This window comes from Motacilla alba, chromosome 2, assembly GCF_015832195.1.
Source record: "Motacilla alba alba isolate MOTALB_02 chromosome 2, Motacilla_alba_V1.0_pri, whole genome shotgun sequence".
Classification (NCBI taxonomy): Eukaryota; Metazoa; Chordata; class Aves; order Passeriformes; family Motacillidae; genus Motacilla; species Motacilla alba.
In genome coordinates this window covers 127959803-127982478 of record NC_052017.1, presented here as the reverse complement: position 1 = coordinate 127982478, position 22676 = coordinate 127959803, and the positions used below count along the sequence as shown (strand labels likewise).

The 22676-nt window shown below is 37.0% G+C and overlaps 1 protein-coding gene across 2 annotated transcripts; it reads right to left on the bottom strand.

The window, feature by feature from the left end:
- Positions 1–1986: 1986 nt before the first annotated feature.
- Positions 1987–22445, bottom strand: CIBAR1 (CBY1 interacting BAR domain containing 1). 2 transcript variants are annotated; one of them, XM_038127769.1, is made up of 9 exons: positions 22286–22445; positions 20254–20488; positions 17734–17802; positions 12495–12596; positions 10609–10614; positions 8898–9002; positions 8259–8372; positions 6580–6699; positions 1987–2787 (listed from the first exon to the last, which is right to left on the bottom strand). In XM_038127769.1, the coding sequence occupies exons 1-9, from the start codon at positions 22387–22389 to the stop codon at positions 2680–2682; spliced, it is 963 nt and encodes a 320-aa protein (XP_037983697.1). In that variant the 5' UTR covers positions 22390–22445; the 3' UTR covers positions 1987–2679. The 2 variants fall into 2 exon arrangements, with proteins under 2 accessions (XP_037983697.1, XP_037983698.1); XM_038127770.1 differs by lacking the exons at positions 10609–10614; positions 12495–12596.
- Between the last annotated feature and the right edge of the window lie 231 nt (positions 22446–22676).

Here is a 22676-nt window from a genome sequence, read left to right as displayed (position 1 = left end):
TTGTATTTAATTTAAAGCCAGATTAGAGTTTATGACTACTTTAGGTTAATCTGAAATGTTTGATTGATACACCAAAAAAAATTACTTTTTCACAGTGTGTAAAGAGCTGCATCTCAAAGTGCGTACAGATGCACCGAAGGACAGGAAACTTGGGAAGGGATGCCAGTACATCAGCTAACGAATAAGGTTAACAGGGCAGCTGGTGCTTAGTTTATAGCTGTTATGTGGTTTCGGTCTGTGTGTGTCCGTCTGCCTCTGCTCCCCCTGCCTCTCCAGACTGGCATTATATTCTGATTCTGCCTGAATAGATGGTACAGGTGCATGGTGTGTGATGACGGCATTTCTTGATAACAGGGTTTATGACATCACATGTTTAGTGGTTTGGAGGCACTGTATTTCCAAAACACAGGACAAATCAGAGACTGCCTATAATTACATGGCTTGAAATCCTGTGCTTCCTTTTTAAATACCATCCATATAGTAAGGAGTTACAAATGAAATGCTACATTTGGTGATGCTTATATAAAACATGGGAAGTTTCCTTAGTTATGTCTTCTCTGAAGTTGCTTTTGCTACCATTGTCCAGAAATTCTGATGTAAAAGAGAACAGTTTCTATTGTCAAAAACTAGAAATAGTGATCACCTACAAAAGCAGCTTTTAGGCTGAGGCATTTAGGGAAGGTCTGACAGGATAGTCTGATGAGGACCCTTAAATCCCTAAGGAATGTGCCAGTGTGTTCAGAGAGGTAAAACAGTGTAGGCAAGAATGGATACAAGTCTGCATCATCTAGGGCCAGTAATAAAAAATACTAATGAGTGAATGGAGTAACTGCAAGTCAGTCTTGCAGTACGCACTTTTACCATGAGAAAATTCTTTGCAGAAGGATCTTTAGGTAATACTTAATTCTTTAGTAATATCTGAAATTGTTATTCTGCTTCTACTTCTGGTGAAGTATTTAAATCAGGGACTTTTCATCTGTAGTTTTGAGGTCACAATTTCTGTGCAACATGCAAAGTTAAGTCATCAGGCACGCAGGACAAAGTTGCCCAGCACTGTACTTTTCTGGAAGTTTTTCTGTGATTTCTGGAGTTGACTTTTTTTGTGATGTAGGGAGAAGGAATTTTATGCTTGTGACCTGCATAATCTTTTAGAGGGCAATTTATCTAAACAGAACTGCCTTTTTTTCAGAATTGCTTTCTCAAGGCATAGTACACATATACTTGCTATTTGTATCTATGTATATTATACAGAAACCTGAAATTGTTATGAAGGTAGCCATCTGTTTTGGAGATGGACTACTTCATTGTGTATGAAATGGTAAAGTGGTGATCACCAGAATTCTGATGTGAGATTACTATTTATTAAGTGCCTTAGTTGCTGAAATAGATGGGAATTAATTACATAGATACTTTTAAAAGTTTTGCTCATTGGTATTTACTCCTTGCCAGCAGTAACTCAATGTCAATGGTATGTAATGCTGGTGTAAAATTCTTTTTTTGGGTGTAAAATAACCCTATATTGTGAACTTTTCATTTATTTTCCTCTCATTAATTTTTGGCAAAACCTGTTTTTTCACATGTGAAAACAGGTATGCATTGCATACTTTGATCAGTGGGCAAAAAGTAGCATCAATATTATAAATGCACTTCATGGTTTTTTTTCTGTAACTGAAAGGAAGGTTTTGTTATAACTTAAAATTGTTTTCTCAGTCACAAGTTTAAATTCTTCTGCATTTGTTCTTTAGCAGATACTAAAGCCGGAGGTGAACAGTGTGGTAAACTTTCTGGTAGACAACCATGCACTGTTAAAAAATGAACACATGTCACCTCTATCTCCAAACAGGATAAGAAATTACACTCAAAATGTGTAATTTCTTGTATGTTTGATAGAACCAGTAACTGAATCATGTAGCTAAAGACATGAAATTTGAACTATGTATAGCATGTCAACCAATATAAAAAACATCAACTACATAAAATATCCACTAGTTTTATCATGAAGGCACTTTTATTTAAAAGCAAAGCAGCATTGAACATAAGATACTGGGCCAGGTCCTTATTTGTGACTGTTCATTCTGTATGTGTAAAGGAATCAAAAGTCATCTGAACCTGATGAAAGCCTGAGAAAAATTAAAATAAGAAAAAAAGTACACCTCACCATGCCTTCTGCCATCCAGGGTGGATAGCAAAATGAAATCAGGTTGTTGCTGCAAACAGTTTCGTAATTACCACAGTTACTTTAGGATGAATAAACCCAGTTATAACAATTACAGCTATAGTACTTAAAAATTCAAGAGGTGTATAGCTAGAGAGGTAATGTATTGGCAAAGTAAGGAGAAAACAATGTTCATAACTGCTTGAAAGCTTAGTGCAGTTTTTGGACACTGTTCATCACATAAGTTTAAGCAAATGTGATTACAATATAACATCTATGCACATATAATACAGGCATCTATTTAAATGTTAAACTTTCTAGCTACTGAAATTGCTCAGTGGGTTTTTTCCCATTCTTTGAAATGGTCATTTGTTGTCTAGCACTCTAGAATCAGCACCGATTCTTGCTCCTGCTGGAATTCTAAATATATAGCCCCGGTGAAATTTTAGATCCAACATACAAAAGCCTTTAGGTAAAGGGTTTTTTTCCCCCTTAATTAAAAAAACCCTCTAAGAACAGCTTTGTTATCTCACTTCCTTAGCATCAAATTCCTCCTCCTCATCGTCCTCTTCATCATCTTCATCTTCCTCCTCATCCTCTTCTTCATCTTTTCTTAGCATTCTGCGGGAAATCTGATAAAAACCCAACAAAAGGATATCACTGTTTGTTTTCTGCAAACAAAAAGTAATCCTCCATTGGCATTTTCAGCCTAAATGTCTGTAGGGTTTTCATCTGAGGGAGGGGGTAAGTTGTTTATTTATTAACTCTTCATAACATGCACACCAATGGAAAGATACATGACAAAGAATAAAAATAGTATAATGATTTTTAAAAGCTAAAAAAACCCATGTAGTCAGAACTATTATAGGATAGGGAAAATGGTACTTTTTACCAAATTAATGCTAAAAATCAACAAGATGCAAAGATTTTTCCTGGGTTGGCTGCTGAAGCAGCAGGCTGAAGAGGAGTATTAGGGCCTAATCTTATCTTGAAGACATCAGAGCTCGTCAGTTAAAAGCTCAAAAGGATGCTACTTTTAAGCTTTTTATGTTCTTTTTTTCCAAGAATTAATTAGACAAAGTTAAGAGTCTTGATTCATAGATGAACTTCTTTCCCTGCCCATCAGTGTTTGTCTTTAGAGTGACTCCTTTTTTTGGTTCATCAAGCATTAAAAACAAGTGCCAGCTGCCAAGCTTTCATCTCATTTGACAGATTCTGCAGCCTGTACTTTGTTTTAATGAGGGCTCAATCGAATTCCTATTGAAGATACATTCTTCACAGACAATGCAACATTTACAATTTAAAGGATACATGTTTTCTTTTCCTTTTCCCATAAGAAAGAGAACATTGAAGACAGTTACCCAAGTCATCTGGAATGCTTTTGAAAAATTTCAGGTTCAGTAGTTCTCTAAGGGCATCTGCAGCTCTAATTTTGGTTATATTTTCTGTGTCTTCTCACACACAGTGATACAATAAAACTTCTGCACTGAAGACAGAGCTTGCCTTTTCTTTTAAGCAGCCCCCTATTTTAAAGGTCCTTAAATGCTCATTATTAAATTGACTTCTGACACGTTATAATTCATACAGCCGTGTATGTAAGTTTTTTTGTGTGGGCATAAAGTAAACTGTAGTCATTGAACTTCTGAAAGAAGAAAAATACTTAAGTCTTTTTCATGCTCACCAAGTACATAATTTAGCTCAAAGCAAATGGTTGCTTACAAATTCCTGAACACAACAGAAAATGGAGTTAATCATTGGTTAACGTGAGCTGAAATGTCTAAAGCAGCAGTCTCTCATTCCATGAAAGAAGAAAAAGAAAATGGCAGTGATTTGTAATTGAAGTCTAAGGAATGCTGCAGATTGAGCCTGTTAAGGTGTAGTGAATTTCACTGGGAAGGACTAATTTTCTAATTTTTTTCCCTAGTTCAGAGCATCTCAAATTATTCAGCAGAACTTGCATCATATTCCTGAAGAAAAGCTCCCCCCCTTCCTGAAACAGGAACTGTTTTGGCTTTATGGCTTCTTTCTGCTCACTACTCAAATACCTCTGACCATGCAGCAATTAACTAAACAGTATATTAAATATTATCACTGGTGGTGGTAAGACGGCTATCCCTAACAACCAAACTGGATCAGGGAAGGAAGGTGAGAAAAGAAATTATGCAGTTTAAATCCAAGTTATTGTGTCAAAGAACTAAAACATACCAGTATTTAAATTTGATTTTTCATAACTTAATACAAAAAAAGAAGAATATGATAACTTTTTGACCATAAATAATTTTATGTAAAAATTACTGAGCTGCATGCAGGTGGCGACAGTCCTTGCTTAAGCAGTTCAGCTCCACCTTTCACGGCAGATGCTACTTCAGAAACATGGCAATCCTCTCCACGTCTTAGTGCTGGAACATTTGGATGCAGACATTTTCAATAATGGTTAAAATTACACTTTGCTGTCCTACAGAGTGTCAGTGCAAAAATGTGTTATATTTAATGCATGAAGATAAAACTTGTGTTGTTAAATTTGATTAAAAATATCTGGAAAAGGTCATTCTGTTTTGCTATAAATTCTATAGTTCTAAAATACAAGCCACACCAACCTGAATTGGTAAACCAAACTGTTGAGGATAAATTGCCAAGTGAAGTGTTGTAAAATGAAGGACATAGCTCTTTGTGAGAAAAATGAATCCAGCTCAAGGAGTACTTTAGATTTTTAACATACAGATAATACAGAAAGTTAGTCCACAGAGCCAGAAATAAATTCAAGGATGGTATGTGTTAAATCCTCTGAAAAGACCTGAATTGTGTTACTGGCACACTTTGTTCCATCTGGTATGCAGTGACTTCCCACACTGTCCCCTACCTATAGGTTAGTGTTTGTGTGTGTGTCTGTCCTCCTCTGCCCCACAGCCTTGGGCCATGTGATTCTGTGAACTGCTTCCCACATCATTTATACTGCTTTACATTGGAAATTGCAAAGTACTAGATTACAGACAGTAACGGATTACTGTGCAGCAGGAAACTGGACGTCTCAAAAATTTCAGAGTGAAAGATTCACAGAAAAGATAAAACAAGTCACCTGCAGGTTTTTCTGAATACAGATTTTTTTTTTCAAGATATTTGGTGGTTCCAAAGATTAGAGCCCTTAGTGTAATTCAGCACCATGCTATTTACAGAATCAGAAAGGGCTGCCCTTTCTTCACTGCCCTATGGTGACTGCATTAGTAGGGTGTTCCACCCCTTTCTTCTGCCATGCTCCTCTGCAGACACACTGCACAGCTAAGTAAGATAACCGTATTTTGAATTGCATTGCAGTTTCCCTCTAGGTCTAGATGACTTCCTGTTCTTTTCAGGTAAGTTAGAGTTTATGAGAACACTAACATCCAAAGTTATAATTAAGAGCAGTCTAGGAAATGAGAAGGTTAACCTGCAAGTTAGAATGGAGTTCCACTCCACCTCTGGGAGAAATCACAGTGTACATACTCTGTTTTCTCGTTTTGTGTTTTTTCCTCATATTTTCTGAAGTAGCTTGAATATGAAATTTGCTTGTGTGATAGAGAGGACTGGCAAATTACTCAGTCAAGGTAGTACTTCATGCACTGAATCACTAGGTTGTATCTCTTCAGATGACACAATTCATACTTTAAACAGAACAGCTCAACTGTAATAATTGACCCATTCTGTGTTGAGAGCAGAGAAGGTGTTAAGTGTGAAGGAAGTCAAGAAAAGTTTTCCTTACTACAGTATCAATGCATGAATCTGTTCAAAGAAGAAAGGTAAGATGCATGCATTTTAAATATAGTTTTGTCTTTAACTGAAACACTGGTAAGAAGCATTGTAGTTACAGTTGCAATTAATTAAAAATAATTTAACCATTTTGCAATGTCTGCAAGTTTGCTGCAGTAAACAAGTGGCAAAGATATTTGCAAGGTATCTGGTCCAAAAAGAGTGGCACTGTCTTCAACTGTTTCACTTATTTTTATCATCCTTTTCCTCACCTGCTGTGAATTTTCAGAGTATAAAAGGAGAGTTCTGTTGGTCATGGGTTTGCTCTGCTGCTGGAAGGTATCACTAGTCTGGATTAGGATCTGGTAGAGAGGCCACTTTTATGATGTCACTACTCTTTTAATTAAGCTCCTAGATCTCCTCTCTGCAAGATGCCACAGTTCGTTGATGGAAGATCAAGTATTGCTGGAAATGGCATTTGTCAAAAGCAAGCAACACAGCTTTAAAAGCTTAGGGTTTTTTCCCTTCAACGATTAAGCTGCATTATCAAGAGCCTATTATGGTATTTATGCCACTGAAAGTTTCTTTACATTTCTGATGGTCCTGAACTGAGTAAAGACAGTGAATCCATGTGCATTAGCTAAAAGATTATCTTAAGTAGAACTCTAATATAGTGATTTAGTATGTTATTTTTTTCTTACCTGTGCTGTTCTCAGTGAAGATTTTGAGGAACCAGTTCTTTGCAAGGGGGACTTGGAATTTGCACGAACTATGTCTAAGCGAGACTGATAGTCTGGTGGATAAAGCGAGCTCCGAAAAACCTAATCAAATGGAGAAAGCTGTGACTTAGATGCTTGCAAGCTAAGAATCACCAAGACTGAAGCTTGCAGAAATGCAGCAGTGCAGAATGAAACTTGATCTAGAGATGTGCGTCGAATGTAGTTTGAACTGATCACTTTTAGCTGAAACAATGTCCTTGCTTAACCTGAGACACATCAACATACTTATGTAGTCAAGGTATACATTCTTCAGAGCTTTGGGGGCATTTACACAGGGAAAACTGCAATGCTTTCCCACCAACATACGTGGCTGAGTTTCAGGCTAAGCTAGAAGTGGGAATCCCAGCAACTCTTTCAGGCTTTCCATTTCTTGCAAAGATGAACTCAACCCCTTCAGAAGCAAATCCCTGCTGTCAGACACAACTCCATTACTTGAATTGTACAGAAGATGTACAACTCAAGAAAAATTTGGAAAACCTCTTAGAATACAGGGGAGACCATGACATCTATTATATTTTAAAGTTATTTCAATAACCAATACAGCTATTTGTGCAGGAGTTTAAGTCAAGAAGATGGTCTATTATGGTCAGTATTTTTATGAAAAGTAAATAATTGTTCAATTAACAGAAAATTTATAATGAGATTTAAAAATTTGGTTGTGAAAGACGAAGTACTGACTTTAAGGAGATTTCTGAATTGATGCCATGTGACATTATAATTGTGAAACTAAAATAGTATAAAATTGCCATGGCATAGTTTAAATGAAGTAAAATTACAAAGTAGTCTCAAATAGGACTATCACTGAAAACTCATGTTTTTTTAAGTCTTGTGCTAACTTGGTTCTGAGCTATGTCATAGACAGAATAAAATTATGACTGGTAGGATTTACAAAAAAAAGACTGAAAATGATCTAACTTTTTTGAAAAACCAAACATACATACACAACACACACTTCCATGGTATTAAGTTTAAAGATCCAACATCGAGAAGAACTGCAAGAATGAATAAAGGACTGAAAAGCCTATCTTATGAAAGAGAGACTATAACTGAGAAAGAAAAGAAAGGGTGACTTGAAGCTGGTTACTGCCACAAGGCAAAACCCCCAATGTAGTAAATAGCAAATGACTCTTAATTCTAGAGCAGCCTAATAAAATGATTAAAAGATGAAAACAAACAAACAAACAAAATTCAGGTTAGAGGGAGATCTTTAATGTAGTAGTTAGTCTTTACATCATCTTATCACAGCAGTATAAGATTTTTTCTATGTGCATCTTTAGAGCAAGACTCACTGCAGAAGTGTTCTTTAAAAACTGAGAAAGTTAAGCTGAGCTTGGAGTGGCAGGTAATTTTGTGAGTCTCTTTTCTGTGTTTTGTGGGAAAGATTAGATTGCCACTGCAGTTGCTCTCTGTGTTCTCTGAGATTACAAACCTGCATGCTCTTGCTGAAGAAGTGCAAAAAAAAAAAGCTTGGTATACATGAGTTTCTTCTGGGAACCTGCAATATTTGTTGCATTTTTCTGTGTGGGACATGTGTAGCCCAACTGTAAAAACTGTTTTTTGCATAGGAAGTAAACAGAAAAGCAAATCTCAATCACTCTTACCTCCAAATCTTCATTTTCATCAATATTTTGGATGTTTTGATAGGCAGCAGTATATATCTCTAAAGCTTTTCCATGGAACAACATTTCAATAGTTATAAATTCGGAAAATATGTTCTGAAAGCAAATGAAAAGAAAGGTTTTCTAAATGCAGTATAATTGCACTTCAAAAATTTACTGTATTTTGTGTTTGGTATTTATATGATATAAATAACTGCTTGATACTTAGTACTTTTAAATAGTCAGACTGAATGAATCTAAATGAACTTTAGACATTAAACATATATCCTGGCCGGGCTAACCTTTATGGAGTTATTATTTAATAATAAGTTCTAAATAAATACTTCAAAAGTAAAGAGGAACTGTATTAGGAATAACATGTCTTACTGAAAAACCATTTGATAATCTCCAATATGTATTCCCAAGATATCATTCAGAAGTTTTGCTATTTTGAAGACTGTCTTTTATAGCAGGTTGAGGATAAGATTCAGATGTAGATTCTATATCTATAATTTACAAATCTGTGTAATATTCATGAACACCACGAGATTTGCCTTTCAGTGAATACCAGAATGTTGCTAATCTTGCCCCCGACTAACTATAGTAATTTTATTATGCAAGATGAAATGTGAGCACACATACTTTGATGTCCCTTATCTTCTGTTTCTCAAAATTATCAATGGTTTCCTCTAAGTGCCGAGTTGTTCGAGTAGCATCCATTGATGCCCTCTGCAGTTCATTTTCAGCCTGGTAAAGTAACACAAAGGTGAAATTAGTCTTGCATACAAAGCTGTTTGCTGTAATTGCCATGATTTAAATCCAAGTTTGCAAAACAATATATATCTGTGTTACACTATTTTAAATCTGCAGCTTTATGAACATATAAAGATGCCTTCTACACTGTTGTGACTTTGATGTGAAACATGAAGAATGACCAGCTGCAGCCATTCAGGAAAGTCCCTCTGCCTTGATTTGTTTTCTGTAATAATCATGGGATAGTTTTACTGAGCCAGTCCTGACATCCCATTGACTACACAATGACTGGGTATAGGTACTTAACCCAGCACAGGCCAGAGTGGTGGGTGAGCAGGAAAGATCATCCCTTATTTTCTACTGTAGATCAACCTGCTGGGTCCAGAAAGATTATTTTCCAGTATAGTGTGCTGAACCTCATATTAGTAAGTTTTTACAAATTATTTAAATAGACAATTATAGCAGCAGCTGAAACTAATGTATTTATCCTGTAAATATCTCAATCTTGCAGGATAGAGTTATTGTAATTTTTAGATTCAAATGCAATTCAGGTATTTTATGTTTTTAATATTTTTGTATTATTAAAATATCTTATAAAAAACATCATCAGGGCACTGGGAAGGGGACACATCAACCAATTTTTAACACATAAATACACAGTTTTTCTTACTTTGTTACTACAAAAACATGTTAGATAGCTGTTTTAATTAATTATAAACTATAAAGTTCACTACAATTAATGAAAGATATTGAAACTATTCTGATTAAGTCAAGTCTGAGAACTGTGTACTATTACAAATTACAATGTACAGTTTTAAGAACTTGCACTTGAAATCTACAAGATTTGGGTCTAAACTTCTGTTATTTCCCATACATTATTGGTCAAACATCATACACTAGTGATACTTACAGGCTCAGTCAGTAAGTATCATCACAAATCTATTTCGTCATGAGATTTGAAAGTAGTATATGGATCAAGTACTGTATCCTATGATCAAGTTGTAAGGTTCTTCCCATTTCTACTGCAACTTGAGAGGATTTTTTTTTAATGGAAAAAGACACCACAGGTCCAGTTCCTGTGATCTAGATTTAGTGCTACATATATGGAAACCTAAGAAATAAGGCATGCTCTATCCACTTCTTTGATTGTAATCTGCTAACCTTATTTTACAGGATTAGCAATTTGAAACAATCTCCTTTCAATAACAGCCTAAAATCACAGACACAATTCTGCCATTAAGGGGCAAACAAAATTGATAATGATCTTTAGTAGTACATAAGCTCACATGTTCATCTCTCTTTCTTGATTTTGCCCAAACCACAGGAGGGAAGAAAAGACATTTTGTGTATTTGCAATTACTTTAATCAGTCACTCTGTAAGTGAAGGCAACTATTATGCATATGCAGCCCTTACACGTACAAATACAGTATGTTATTTCTATGATAATCAAATACCCCTCCTCAATACATCTTAGATTGGACATAATTTTGTCACATATGCTTTGGGAGAGGAATTCTGGTTGTTTTAGAGTGATGTGTCCCAAGTCGCAGAGCCTGCATAGTTTGGACAACAGCAGTTTGGTATTTTCTGAACACTCACCTGTGACTGGAAATATTAGTAAAGGAAAAAAATGGCCATGTTACAATCAATATTCATGGACGTGTTCATTTTCACCTCTACTTTTAATATACTGTGAACGATTTAACCTAGTTATTTCAAAACATCTATATATTTAGCGCTATTACTATGTTGTCTGAACCCTCTGGCTGCAAGATGTAAAGTTTGTTAGAGCTTTGCTAGAATTCAAGTATCCAGGCCAAAACATTTTAGGACAGCTGTCTGTTTTGGACTGAGAGCCTGGTTATTTATTTTTAAAAGAATAAAATAAAAAGCAGGCAATCTACAGTTTAGCAGACTTACTCAGGAAAAAAAGATCTATTTTGATTTATAGAAGTGTATTTTTAAAAATCTGGTCATGTTTTCCTTTCAAAGCTGTGCTAACACACCATTTGTAAGATGGGAGTGAGTACAGATTCTTTGCTATCTGTGGCCAAAGTTGTTCACTGCTACAACATCACAGTCACTCAAGAATAAGAGAACCCCTGCAGGAGCCCAGCTGCTGTGCTCTAATGTGGTAAAGCCTCTTTTCAGACCTGAAAGCAGACCTGAACACATCCTCAAAAGCAAATGAACACATTCCTGCTCCTAATACCTTTTTAAGTGTCAATCACTTTAAAATGCTAATAGGCAGCATTTGGTGCTTTTGCCACGTGCAGAATCAGACTGTACTGAGATTTTGTAACTCTTCAGGCAAAGCCTTAAGTGTAGAAAACAAGAAGCTAAGTCACAGAAGAGTATTTGGGTGAAGCTTAGAAAAGAAACAAGAAATGAACTACGTGCCAGTGACATACCCATGAAATGAAATGGGAATTAGCTTAAGGGAGAAAAATGGGACCAGTCTCCCATTGAGAAAAAACAGCTTATTATAATTTATTCCCTTAATTCCCACAAGAGAACTCTGCAACACAGCTCAAGTTCTAACCCTGTGGCTGACAAACGTCTGTCTTTATTACACAAGTAATTCTAATTAGTCATGACTTGATTTAACTGGTTTGATTAATATTAAATGGAAATTCTCTGGCAAAGACAAAAATAAAATGTAGTTCTCCTGTGTTCAGTTTGACCAACACAGTAATTTTCATTCTTTCTACAGTCTCATGCCCCAGTCACTACAAAGATCCTGAAGATTCTGAAATAGAGTTGATAAAATCCAACAATGAATAGGACTGCTTAGCTCGCAAGTCCAACACTAAAATGTAATAAAAAGTAAACAGCACATCATGAACCTTGATCCTGTATCATAATACATAAGTATAAAGGGATTGAAGTAGGATTGCTTTGATCCCATTTATTTTGGCATTCCCTAGATTCTGATTGCTTCAAAATTTGAAACTTCAATGAGATTTTAATGGAAATTCTAATTCAGTTTGATGGAGGCTTAATTTTTCCCACTGTGATACAGAATAGTATACTAGGGAGGGTGACTGGTCTGTGGAAAGAGTAGTTTAGATGAGTATTCTACTAGCAGAATAACAACTTATCCTTTCATGTAGCTGGAGGAAACTCATATCCCATATAGGTACCAGGAAGCACAATAACCAAAATGGCAGGGTGAAAAAGAGTAAATCCAAAGAAATAAAAAATAAATTGTCTGATTACACTTACTTTCAAAAACTTCCAAATTCTTCCTATGCCTACCTCTCTTGCATAAACATATCAAATAATTCATAGTTTCTTTTTAATTCAAAAGTGAGTAACTGTTGCTCTGTAGCAGCTGTAACTCTTCAATAAGTTTAAGAAAATATTCAACATTGGAAACAGTTCCTCTAAGGAGCATTATTGTTATTACTACTTCCTAAACATAACAGTTTAATTCCCAAGAAATTCTAAAAATGTTTCTCATAGTGACTAGAAACGCAGGATACGATAACGTGTAGATCTGATGGATTCCGCTGACGTGTCTTTTCCAGTTGAGATAACTGCTTGGCTTCTCGGCTCTTTGCTGTTAAAGTTGCTCTAAGATCATCCTGGAAATAAAATGTTTTAGACATGTTTGAAATACATCTAGAATAATACAAAATATGCTCTCCTTCACACATGCATTGCCTAGAAAACATGAACAAAACTTCTGCTTCAAATAAAAAACACATTTTAGTGATCTGTTAATTGATCCTATGAAAGAAAAGTCAGTGGGGACTGAGAGAGTTTAGCACCTTGTGCATCTCCCTATAGCACATGTTATAATTGAAAATGTGGGGAAGGAAAGAAAAATATATTCACAGCTTTACATGAAAAGTATAGCAGATGGTCACAAGCTGAGATCCCAAAGCATTAAGAAGGCAGACTCATTCCTGACTTAGTTGTAGAATAAATGTGGTACTTAAAAATAAAAAGCAGCATCAAATAAAGTGGCATCATTAAAAAAAAAAAAAACCAACAAAGCAGGCAGCAGTCAGTATCAAGGAGAAGCTATGAAGAAAATGTAACTGCTGTCACCTGTCCACTGCCAACAGCTGTCACTGCTGACAGTGGAGCTGCTGAAGGGGCTGGAGCAGAAGTCCGATGAGGAGAGGCTGAGGGAGCTGGGAGTGCTGGGAGGAGGCTCAGGGGGAACCTTATCACTCTCCACAGCTCCCTGAAAGGAGGCTGTAGCCAGGTGTGGGTCAGTCTCTTCTCCCAGGCAACCAGTGACAGGATGAGGACATATAAACTGCACCAGAGGAGGTTTAAATGAAATATTAGGAAAATTTTTTCCACACAAGGGGTGGTCAGGCATTGGAACAGGCTGCCCAGGGAACTGATGGAATCACCATTCTGGAAGTATTCAAAAAAGGTGTCGATATGGCACTCGGGGGCATAATTTGGCACTGGTGAACATGGTGGTGCTGGACTAATGGTTGGACTCAATGATTACAGAGGTCTTTTTCAACCTAAACAATTCTGTGCTACAAGGTACTATAGGCATTCAATGGCTGAAAGAGTTAAACTGCATATTTATATACATGCATTTAGTAAAGTGTTCAAAACCATTTGAAACAAAATACATCCAAGTAATGATGGAGCTGGAGAAGATAAAACTTAACTGATCTAGAAAAGGCAGAAACTGTTGATGACTGTTTTTGCTCCATTTCCAAAGGAGAAGTAGTATGTACTTCTAGGAAGACCTGTGACAATTTAAGAATGTTCACCTACCAGTTTTCTCAAATTTTTGTTCGTGCTATAAAACTGTTTTGCAAACTGTTAGACATTCATTGAATGTAAGATTATCAGTCAAGTATTTATCACTCCACTGAGGCTGGTATGGAAAAGGTCATTAATTTTGATGGTTCCAGTTCAAAGAAGCAGTAGTTTAGAACAAGCAGAAATACAGTCTAAAGTCTAACAAAATCTGAGGTAGGATTGGGCATGCATTTCAAATGACCTTTTACTCTAAAATACCACTTCCACTTTTATTTAGTACTCCAGAATGGAGTTAGAGCTGTAAGAAACTATCATATTGGGAAGCTGTCTGTGCTCTTTCCTTGGATTTCACAATTTTATTGCTTGTATGTCGCTGTGACAGAAGGATATGCAACTGAATATGTCTTTCAGTAAGTTTTGTGATCCTGTGACCAGATCACTACTCAGTGACAAGCACAAGATTGGCAGGTTTCACAGTGCTGTGTGTTCCTTCAATAACGAGGCTGCGCATGAGGACAGGGTCAAAACATGCAGTTTCTTCCTTGTTTCTATCCTTCCTGTCTGTATGTCCTTGTATGTAACTATCATTTTGCTTCATCTCCAGGGACACAGAGCTGGCTTCTGATAATAAAAACTACGTCATTTTCAGCCCATCAATGCTGGTTTTACTGCTGTTCTTTCAGAAGGGAATTTACACAACCTCTAAGGTCAAAGACTACTGAAAAGGCCTTTTGCTTTTATGAGAACCATGTGGCTACAAGAAGAGCAATAATAGAAATTTTTAAATTTTTTTTTCCAGTTCTAAGTTTTAAAGGTAAAGAAAGAGAAAAGAACGTATTTATTTTTGAAACAACAAAGTTTTCCATCTAATGGTCACAGCTGCATGTTTAATGCTATTTAACGACTGAGCCCTGTTAAAAGCACTGACTTTCTAGGCCCATTTAAAACAGTCAATCAGATTTAACACTGTGGCTTGAAAGGGTGCTGACTTTCACACAAAGTGTACTTGAGGATGCAAAGTTCTAGAGTTACCCTTATTAAATTCAGTATTTTCTTTCTAGCATGTAGTGACTTTGGAAATGCCTACAGAGACTGAACTGTTCCCTTCTCTACCTCTGTTTTCTGTAGCAACAGCCACCATGAAACATACTTCTCTTCTAGCCGAAGAGTGACAAAGAATTAGTGCTACCATGGCCGTAGTGGTGAAGCTGTGGACAGGTCTTGGATGTACAAAACTAGGGCACAGTTACAAACATATTTTTTCCAAAAAAAAGAGTGCAGAAAAAAACCCAATAAAAATATTAAAAGGCTGGGGAAAATGTAATTTATGGTGAAAGAATCAAGGTGTACATTACCTAACAGAAAAAAAAAAAAAAAGAAAAATTTGTTTTACAATTTGTTTTACTAGCATCTAAATAACTTGATCCAGAAAAAAACCTAGAGCATTACAGACCTCTTTCAGTGGAGCATATAAAAAGAACCAAAGATTAGGTGAAGTCTTTCATTCAAAGCAAAACACCACAAACATCAACTAACCACTAACTACCACCAACAGTCCGACATTCACTTCCAGTGTCTTTAGACTAAGCTTTGACATGTTTTTGGAAAATATGCTTTAGTTACCCTCAAGGAAAAGTGGAATGAAAGAGGCAATGACATAAAAGGTACAAAGAATATAAAATTATTCATAGTCCCTCTAGGTTTTAACTATGAATTCAAATCACACGTAGGAACTCTGGTCACCCATCTATTTTCAAATCATACAGAAGTACAGCTATAGTTCATCTACCACACAATGAGCTGGCAGAGCCTTATCACTGTACTGTTACCTGCTTTAGTCACTGAAGTTATTAAAGCAAATCAATACTTTCTTCTGCATGTGGATCACCTTGGTTTTATGATGTCCTGTTTTACAGGAAGAAAAGGAACCAGGAACAGAGTTGCCAAGAAGCAGAAAAGTGAAGATAGATAAACAGAACAATGAAACAGAAAGAAATCCTCATATCCTACATTTAAGCTGTGTGTTAGGACGAGAATATTGTTTTAGCTTCCAATGAAGCTATTCAGCATCGTAAACCAGAACAAGTGAATGAAACAATTTTACTGCATTAGCAGATCGAGGACAACACTACTCTGATTCATCTGGGCCTCTTTAAGGCATTTAGTAGCACAGGACATTGATGTCTTACACCACAGAAAAAGCAACAGTTGTTTTTAGATAAGGCACAGAAATACTGCTGTGTGCTTCCCGGAACAGATCCAGTAAGTAAGCAGCAGCGAGAACATCCTCTTTACAGAAAGTACCTATAATGACATACTCTGCCTGATTTTACTTAGTTAGCTAATGTAGTTACAGCTAAAGCAGTCCTAGAACTAGCAGCTTGTGCTAGATTTACATGAGTGACAAAATTTCCTTTGTCACTAAATATGTCCCAGTGATTACGATGATAACTGAAGACCAGGTAGTTGAAGTTTTAACCAAGGTTTATGGTCAACATGCAACGGGAAAAAAATAACCATTTAATGGCCTACATCTTTAGTGAACTCTATCTTAGTTCAAAGGTAAACTGGTAAAATAATTGATCTCATCTATGGTTTAAAAATGCTCTTGTACTCCTCCCTGTAGCTAAAAACATTATGCAATACTTTCTGACATTCTGAAAGGCAATGGCCACAGGAAATTCAATTCACTGTTGACTTGGTTTCAGTTGCTTCTGTCCTCAGCATTACTGGCTATCAGTGGCAGTGCACCTCAAGACAGTCTCTTCAATGCTTTGGAAGCCCCAGGCACTGCTGTAATGTTTTGTGTTTCCTCAGCAACCCTACTGTCACAAACACATGAAACTTGTCTTCCACCTCCAGCATTTATACCCTACAAAGTACTCAGTTCTAGATCTCACAAACTGGTGACCATTAAGATACCAGGTTTTAGGCACTATAGTCTACAGCTCTGCTAAGGACTACCGTGGGTAGTCCTACTAAAGTACAGGATGCATTTCCTTCATAATCGTTTCTCTAACCACCAAGTGAGGTAACTGTGCAGTAAGTCCCAAACACTACTTGGTTCTTCACTATATAGAAAAAAACACACAAAATAAACCATAGGAAAACTTCTTGCTTGAGATAGAGTGCCACCATCTACTCAAATTAACACACTGCAAGATTTTTGTTTTGGTGTTTTTGTAAAATACCATCCGATAATAATAATAATTTAAGCTTTTGTTTTATATAGATTATGGTACAGACATATACATCAATTACAGATTTGAGTTTGCAGGGTAAAGGTATTCTCTGTATAAGATACAAGTGTTATGAAGACCTACTTTTAGTATCTGTTTATTAAAAATTACTTGCTCAAGCTTATCTTTCCTGGAGGAAAGAAACTTACAGGTATTTTAAGGGAATATTTCAACCCTCTGTAAATATTGTTTTGAAAAATAGTGAATGATGAGACCTCAGATTTTTGGGTATCTTCAGGTCATCATAATGACTTAACAGAGAGGGATTTAGGCACTACCTACTTATGAGGTTCAAATGTGTTTTCTAAGTTATGAATTTTAATGTAGAACATAATTCTGAGTTAGAAAAGCTGTTAAGGGCAGCATATTGATGACTAAGAGCCAAAGCAGTAATAATAATAATAGTAATATCATCACCCTCATCATCAAAATCACACAATAATAAATGACATTATTTATAAATAAAAAGTCCTGAATTTACACTATCCAGGAAATTTCATACTAATGCCTTTTCTGAGCATTTGTTTGTTCTCGAAGAGCCTGAATATCCTTGCCTTCACATCAAAGCTCTTTCCTCCAACATATATATATATAACTTCAGTTCAGATGTCTAACTATACAATTAAGTTAAACTGATTACTGAAATATGAAAAATATCAACCATTTTCCCCATAAACAAAAAGTTTTCAACTGAGTGGCCAGGACACTGAAATGTACCTTGTGAGAAAACACATGTTCAACCTACCCTTTTAAGTTTCACTATGCTCCCATAACATTTCAGAGGTTCGACAACCTTGGCTTCCAGCCTGTCAACCTACAAAAAGAAATCACATGGTTGCTAAAATCATCCATATCCATGGTGTGCAGAAATGGGAAACAATTACTTTAAAAGTGACTCATCTTATTACAAATTAAATCCATATATGCTGAAAAAATATTAGGATAAGGGTTTTAAAAAAATTTGTAAAAACTACAGTCAAATATATTAACCAAGAAGGAATCTGTTTTCTGATGAAAGAGCTCAAGCTGATTTCTAGTGGAATTCCTTTTTTCTTAATTAGATCAGGAAAAATGAAACATGGAAAATTATTAATACATCCAGCATTGCATCTTGGAGTTCTGTAGCTTTCTATCTAAAGATCATTGTATCTGCTCTACACTTACTGATAAGATTACAGAGGTAGCAAGCAATCTTTGCTATCAAATACACTGTGCAAAATGGAACACTTCTTAAAAATAACGGAAACAGCATCACTGGCACTGAGTGCACTAAAAATACCAATAACAGGGTATGTAAAATGCATAAATGCTCTTACAGATGAGTGGTTCTGAATTTTCGTTTCAGTTCTCCTAGTCAGAAAAACAGCTACATATGGTCAGACAGGCAATAGGATAAGACCTGCTTGTCAAATCTGACAGAACTGCCAGAGTGGCTTCAGCGTAATCTGCCAATGACTTAGGGACAATAAGTGAGTCCTGTGGCCCATCACTGCTACATCCAGATTAGAACAAGGTGCATACCTCTACTGGGAAGGGACAGTTCCCCCTATACTGGTAGTCACCAGTCAGCCAAAATCTATGCCAGCTGAGCAAACATTTCTCCTTGATACCATCTACCAGTGCACTGTCAAAACAATTTCATTTGAACTGCCAATAGAATAGAAAGGAATAGGACAGTAAGGCTCTAAACAACACCCGTTAAAAACGAACTGAATAACCTGCCCGCCTTACTTACTTACCCTACCACATGTTGTGGTAGGGTAAGTAAGTAACCACGTGTTATAAATACTCAGTATTTATATATCTAGCACTGCAGCTAAAGACCAGAAATTAATAATCCTTATAAGCTAATTTTCTCTTGCCCACTTTGCCATCATACAGGAAAACTGTTAAGTGACTTGGTGCCCAGAAGAAATAAAGCTGTGATAATATATTTTACTTTCAGGAGCAAAGGAGAACTTGATTTAAAGACTAAAAGCTTCTCATTTCTTTTGCTGCTTCTGCCTTTTTCAGAAGGCAATGTTGGTTTACAGGCAGGCATGGCAGGAGGATGAAGCCAAATGTCAATTTTTAAAAACACATTTAAAATCAACAAAAGCAAAACTCAAGTTGTTACATATATACCTCAAAATTACAGGTTCACAGTTTAATGATGAAAACAGAGAGATCACGCAGTCTGAGTTTACATTCACCTTTGGCCACAATATAAATGTAATAGCAGAGGACAATTTCCTATTACATCAATTGAAGCATAAGGACCTCCATGTGGCTCAGCTGGAGCCAGACGTATAAGGGCTTACAGAAAAATAAAATTCACAGACACCCTGAGCTTGTTATTACTTCTTAAAAATCCCTTCTTAAATAGACTGTTAAAGATCCACACATATTCCTTGTATTTCAAACTCATATTAACTACTTTTCAAAGGTTTTCTTTTTCCACTTTGTTATTATGAAGAGGTGACTTGCAATGCTCTCCAAAATAAAAAGTCCTATCTGAAGACATAAAGAATGTCAACTACTTCAGTCTCTTTTTTGAATTATAGTGGATTTTAGCTGTTCAAAACTATAAATGGGAGTTTCTATGTTCTACTTAAAGAATAGATACATACTCCAAAAACTAGTTTGAGTACATGTGAATGAATTTTAATCTCAGTAATTGGAATTTTGCATTGTAAGTTACAGTTTGACCGGCACCACACATAAAGGTGTAAGTGGCATAAACATCTTTCTTTGCACTCGCACTCATCTAGCAGAAATGTGACTATATAGTCACATATGGTCCAAATCAAGTTTGTACTTTTAATGTTGAACTACAAACTTACGAAATCTACAGTGGTCCCTGACACTACCTCTTCAATACTATTTCTGATAATGCTCAGCAAAAGGAAAATGACTGATTTTGCCTCACCTGCTGCTAGACAACTCAAGTCACACAACTAAAAAGAACACTTTATTAACCATAAATCATAATCTAAAGTCTAAGACCAATAAAAACCAACTTGCTCTTTCTCAAATACTTCAAGTGTTCATATGGATAGTTTTCCTGACTTCAGCAGTACTAATTTTAGGCAGTTTTCCCTGAAGTGATTAGGAGTGTAAATGATGAATGCTTTGGCAGCCTACCCTGCTCAGACATTAATTTATTTAGACGTGTTTTCTCCTGTTTCTCTTCTGATTGCACAGTATACGATTTCCCTTTTAATCACAGATAAGTAACTGAAAAGTTCAGATGGCAAACACAACATGTACAGCTTTAGTTTTGTACCTCTGCCTGGCGATAATCTTGAAGTCTGGAGAATTCATCTGCAAAGTTTTTCAGTCCAACTTTTAAGTTCGGTGTCTCTGTAGCTGCATATGCATATATTTCATTTACTAGAAGATCTGCTTTGTCTCGTAGTCTGGCAGTTTTACGTACATATCCAGCAAATATTTGGCACAATTCACCAAAATGTTTTTCCACATTTGAAACAGCATCTTGCATTTGTCTAGTCTGATTGTCCCTGGATACCAAAGAAAAATAAGAAAGGCAGAAATGTTTACAACACATACAGAAGAAAAACTATATAATAATACTACTAATAATTTGGATATCTCATTTCAGGGCAAAGCACAATTTTATTCTGAAAAAGAGAATGTTGTAATTGATGTAATGTGTGCTTATTTATGACTGAATAACAAACAAACAAAAAAGAAGATTTACACTTGAAGATCCAATAGATGAAAATCCAAATCATAAAAATCCGCTAGGAAGTTTTCCTCCTGAATTTAAGCAAAAGCTCACTATTACTAATGTTATTAGTTACTAACACAGTGATAACACCTGCAGTCTCAAACAAGACTTCTGCAGACCACCCTCCTGCTACAGCCTGCAAACTAAACAGGCAAGGCAATGGCTGGAGAAATTAGGCAGTAGAGGATGAACTGCTAAAGGTATTAAATGTTCTCTAAATTGCAAACAATTACCAAACTGCACTACAGAGGACAAATGCCACCGAAAATTAAAGAAGAAAGGTGAATGGACACAAGAGGTGAAAACTGCAATACCACTGAAAGGACATTCATCACACTAATACATTTCTTTTAAACAACCTAAATTTAAATAATTTATTTGATCCAATGGCTGTATGTTTCATTATTAATGATTTAGATAATTCATTCCAGTAACTCACAGATTTCACTTTGTATTTTGCTTTCATATTCCTGTATTATTTGATAGTCATGTGAACTCATGCCCGTTGTTGATCTGAGTGAATCAGCTGTAAGACAATTCAGCTAACAGTACCTGCCAGATACTGGGCCTTAAGAAATCTCTATGGTCCAACACAAGGTTATTGATGTGAAGTGAGAGAATTCTCTGCAGGAGAATTCACTCCCACCACTCTCTTGGCAAGGGATAGAAACAAAAACTTCCTTCATATCCGTAAGGCATCCCAATAGTGCTGACCAATTTTAAATACTGACTTTGTATCAGGATATATGATGATCAGAAAAATTTTAAGAAATGTGGTACTTTGAGACTAAACAACAATACAATAATTTCAAATGAGGAACACCTTTACTTCAGGAAAAGTATTTCATGCCAAAGTTCTGCCTTAGGCAAAAACCCAGTTGGGTTGCTTCATGGCAAGCTGTCTGGAAGGCTGTTCAAAAGAGATTCCGTTAAGGTTAAAAAAAAACCAAGGAAGTTATTCAGTCCTCCAGGACACGCTGGAGCACAGAACCGCTTGAATAGAGACGGTTTCACCTGGTGAGTAGGCAAGCAAAAATTTCATTAAGTACTAATAAAGCTGTTTTTCAAAATTATATTCCCTGACAAGATCTTCAGTAAAAGGTATATACTTCCTATTTTCTTGAAAGATCTTCATGTGTTTCCCTCCTGAAGGAAGACGTTATCACCCACTTTACAATTCAGATCTTACAGTACACCCATGCAACTAGTATATAATTTTGGGACGCAAAACACTACGTTTTCTTATGTGGGGGTGTAAAAGTTTTTATTCCCCCCTCATTATCGCGACCGCTTAGAACTGTCCACAGAATCATTCACGAGAGATCCAAATAAATATCGGCAGCACATCTTTTCTCCATCTCTGCATAGCGCACTAGGCCTGGAAAAGTTTTGCGGCCTTTCCTGGAGGAAGGCAGAGGCGGCCCCATCTCCTAGGGAGGCAGATGCGCTAAGAAGGACCGGGCCCGCATCGCTCGCCGACCCCCGCGCCTCCCCCGGGCACGCTGCTGGAAGCGGGGCCTCCTCCCCGGAGCAGCCCGGGGCTCCCCGGCCCTCCGCGCCCCCGTACCTGGCGTCCAGCCCGCGGCCCAGCAGCATCATGGTGGCGACTGCGGCGGCGGCCGGCGGGAAGCAGGGAAGGAGGGCGGCGCTCCGCGTGCGCTCCGTTTCCATGGACACCCGGCCCGGCCCGCCCCTCGGCCTGCGGGACGGGCCGCGGCGGCTCCGCGGCCGGGAGGCGCCGCGGGGGGAGAGCGCAATCCCCGGAAAGCAGAATCGGTGCGGTTGGAAAGGAGCGCGGAGAGCATCGAGTCCAACCTCTGACCGAGCACCACCGTGTCAGCCGGAACGTGACACTGGCCACGGAACATGGCCAAACACCTCCGGGGACGGTGACTCCACCACCTCCCTGGGCTGCTTGGTCCAGTGTCTAATCACCCTTTATGTGAAGAAATTCCTCC

What these genes read in the sequence shown, in the direction of transcription:
- CIBAR1 (XM_038127769.1), bottom strand. Translation starts at nt 22,389, where the DNA reads ATGGAAACGGAGCGCACGCGGAGCGCCGCCCTCCTTCCCTGCTTCCCG. An exon ending in AAGATTATCGCCAGGCAGAG is followed by an intron (nt 17,803 to 20,253) that starts GTACAAAACTAA and finishes TTCTTTTTGTAG; the next exon opens with GTTGACAGGCTGGAAGCCAA. An exon ending in ATGAAAATGAAGATTTGGAG is followed by an intron (nt 6,700 to 8,258) that starts GTAAGAGTGATT and finishes CCATTTGATTAG; the next exon opens with GTTTTTCGGAGCTCGCTTTA.